At 59.3% G+C, this 3,255-nt stretch overlaps 1 protein-coding gene across 1 annotated transcript in view; it reads left to right on the plus strand.

Moving 5' to 3' along the window:
* LOC103599747 (obscurin-like) overlaps positions 1 to 3,255 on the plus strand; it is a 155,222-nt gene that overhangs the window by 101,774 nt on the left and 50,193 nt on the right. Inside the window, 5 exon segments of the mRNA XM_008583906.1 lie at positions 1,336 to 1,492; positions 1,856 to 1,972; positions 2,069 to 2,233; positions 2,413 to 2,571; positions 2,776 to 2,953. Coding sequence (XP_008582128.1) covers positions 1,336 to 1,492; positions 1,856 to 1,972; positions 2,069 to 2,233; positions 2,413 to 2,571; positions 2,776 to 2,953 — 776 coding nt within the window.

The raw sequence follows: 3,255 nt of genomic DNA on the forward strand, positions 1-3,255 counted from the left end.
AAGAACAGAGGCCACAGAGGGGGGAAACTCTCGGCCACAGCCACACGGTCCTGGGTCCCTGTGCAGGGGCGGGAGCAGGGACCAGCAGCTGGAGCTCCTGGGTCGCCCCTCATGGCTGCCTCCTCCCACCCAGCTCCATCATCCAGGAGCTGCTGAGCTCTGAGCAGGCCTTCGTGGACAAGCTGCAGTTCCTGCAGAGCCATCATATGCAGCACCTGGAACACTGCCCGCGTGTGCCCACCGCCGTGGCCAGCCAGAAGGCTGTCATCTTCCGCAACGTGGAGGACATCAGCCGCTTCCACAGCAGGTGGGTGGGTGGGGCTGCACACACACACACACACACTCACACACACACACGTACATGTGTGTACCGGCTACAGGGCGTGGGGAGTGGGCAGGAGCCAAGGAAGAAGAGAACCTGTGCTGACTTGATTTACCCATTGGTGCATCGCATCTGTGGATATGCCCCCAGGGGACCTGGCTTACCCATGAGAAGGCCTGCAGCATACCTGCCACTGATGAGTGTGTGTGTGTACACACAGGCCCACACCCTCACACACATGTGCACACCTGCACATGAACATATGTGTGTACACGTGCAGCCTTCATACCACATACACCCATGTGTTTGGCACGTGTGTACATGTGCACACTTGCATACACATGCACATCTGTGTACACGTGTATTTGTATGCAGTATAGTATATATGCACACCCACACACACATGTACATCTGTGTACACATGCGCATGCATGTAGTGTGCACTGCATACCTGCGTGCACACACATATGCACATCTCTGTATACCTATACTATTGCACACCTGCCCAAGGCATACAAGCACACGTGTGCACTCACATGCACACATCCGCACACATGCATGCCCATGTACATGCACACGTCACACAAAGCACATGTACACATGTGCATGTGCACACAATACAATGCTACACACATGCATGTGCATATGCACTCCTGCACACACGTGCACACTCATGTACACACATACCTGTGCACACACGTGCACACGCACTCCTGCATGTCTGTGCACCCCCATGTGCACACATACATGCACAGGCCCACCCCCATCCCCACACTTGCATGCCCACATACACATTCACACATTAATACTCGTGTACTCACACAGACGCATGCATGTGCACCCACTTCCTTGCATGCCCACACATATGCCTGCACACACAGCTGGGCACACTCACTCTTATACCCACAGGAACCTGTTTTCTGCCAAAGGTGAGGACTCAGTGCTGGGTCATGGGTCATGGGCTGGGGTCCTGACATCGTCCCCACCCTGCCTGCTGTTCCCCTCCATGGCAGCTTCCTGCAGGAGCTGCAGCACTGTGACACGGATGACGACGTGGCCATGTGCTTCATCAAGAACCAGGTAGCCTTTGAGAAGTACCTCGAGTTCCTGGTGGGCCGAGTGCAGGCTGAGTCGGTGGTCGTCAGCACGGCTGTGCAGGAGTTCTACAAGGTGCCCCCTGCCTGAGTTTCATGGGCCTGTGGTCCTTGCCCCACTCAGCTGGCCATCCCACACTGTCAGCCTGGGCTCATCTTCCCTCACTCTCCCCTCCACCCCATAGCCTGCCCAGGGACCCCTCAGGCTCTGGATCAGTGAGAAATGCAGGCAGAGCCCCTTTCAATTCTGCTTCTGGGCAGAAGGGTTATGGTGCCCGAGCCCTGTGCTTGCTACTTGTCAGATAGTGATGCCACCCACTATTGGGTTGCAGGGCTGTGTGTGAGCACCCCTGGGACCCCTCTTCAGCTCTCAGGATGACTCCAGCCAGCAGGGGGCCGTGCACTTCTGTCCTGAAACCCACCCTTGTGGTTCCCACAGAAATACGCGGAGGAGGTGCTGTCAGGTGGAGATCCCTTGCAGCCGCTCCCACTGCCGCTGCAGCACTATCTGGAGCAGCCAGTGGAGCAGGTGCAGCGGTACCAGACCCTGCTGAAGGTGGGCAGGCCCCCCACCCACCCATACTGGGCCTCGTGGGGGTCTGGGCTGTGGTGCAGTCCAGAGCCCTTATCCTTGTCCCCCTCCCCTCTGCAGGAGCTGATCCGCAACAAGGCTCGGAACCGGCAGAACTGTGCGCTGCTGGAGCAAGCCTACGCTGTGGTGTCAGCCCTGTCCCCACGTGCCGAGAACAAGCTGCATGTGTCGCTCATGGAGAACTACCCGGGCACCCTGGAGGCCCTGGGCGAGCCCATCCGCCAGGTTGGGATGGGGGTGTGAATGGGACTACAGTGTAGTGGGGGGCTTGTGTCTGGGCTGTCAAGTGCTGGGGGCAGTGCATGACTTTGGCTGAGTGTTTGACATAGAGACAGCTCTGGTGTCTGCAGCCCTGGGTCAGTCAGGCCAACTACAGGCTGACCGAAGCCTACCCACACCCCCAGGGCCACTTTATCGTATGGGAGGGAGCTCCGGGGGCCCGGATGCCCTGGAAGGGCCACAACCGCCACGTCTTCCTCTTCCGCAACCACTTGGTGATCTGCAAGCCCCGGCGAGACTCTCGCACTGACACCTTCAGCTATGTGTTCCGGAACATGATGAAGGTCTGAGGGCACCGGCGGGTGGGGGTTTGCTAGGGTGCTGTGGGGTGGGTAGAGACCTCCATGTCTCTGCATCTCTGGGCAGGTGCCAGCAGCCTGTCCTGAAGCCCCGGTTTCAGGGTGGCCTGGGCATGGCCCCCGGGTCTCGTGTCTGTCCGGGGGATGGTCAGCCCTCACTCCCCTGCTGATGCCCTGCCCTGTCCACAGCTGAGCAGCATCGACCTGAATGATCAGGTGGAAGGGGACGACCGCGCCTTTGAGGTGTGGCACGAGCGAGAGGACTCAGTGCGCAAGTATCTGCTGCAGGCACGGACAGTTATCATCAAGAACTCCTGGGTGAAGGAGATCTGTGGCATCCAGCAGCGCCTGGCCCTGCCCGCATGGCGTGAGTGTCCACCTCCCCAGGGGCCGGCTGGGCTGCACCCGGCTGGTGGATCCCTGAGCCTCGGGGTGCCTGCATGGTGCCAGCGTGGCACAGCCCTCAGCCCCCTGCCTGGGTGGGTGTGAGGAGTGCGCTTGTTCCTGAGGTGGACGTCTCAGCTCCCCTCCGTCAGCTCCAGGTGGGGTATAACTGCTCTGGCCTCCCAGGGAGTTCCTGAGTTGAATGTCGGATTGGCCCTGACTACAATGAGGGGGATGCAAGCTCGGGGCATCCATCCAGGTCATGTCATGGGACGTGAGGAATCT

The sequence above is a fragment of the Galeopterus variegatus genome, unplaced genomic scaffold (assembly GCF_000696425.1).
Source record: "Galeopterus variegatus unplaced genomic scaffold, G_variegatus-3.0.2 Scaffold3078, whole genome shotgun sequence".
Lineage (NCBI taxonomy): Eukaryota > Metazoa > Chordata > Mammalia > Dermoptera > Cynocephalidae > Galeopterus > Galeopterus variegatus.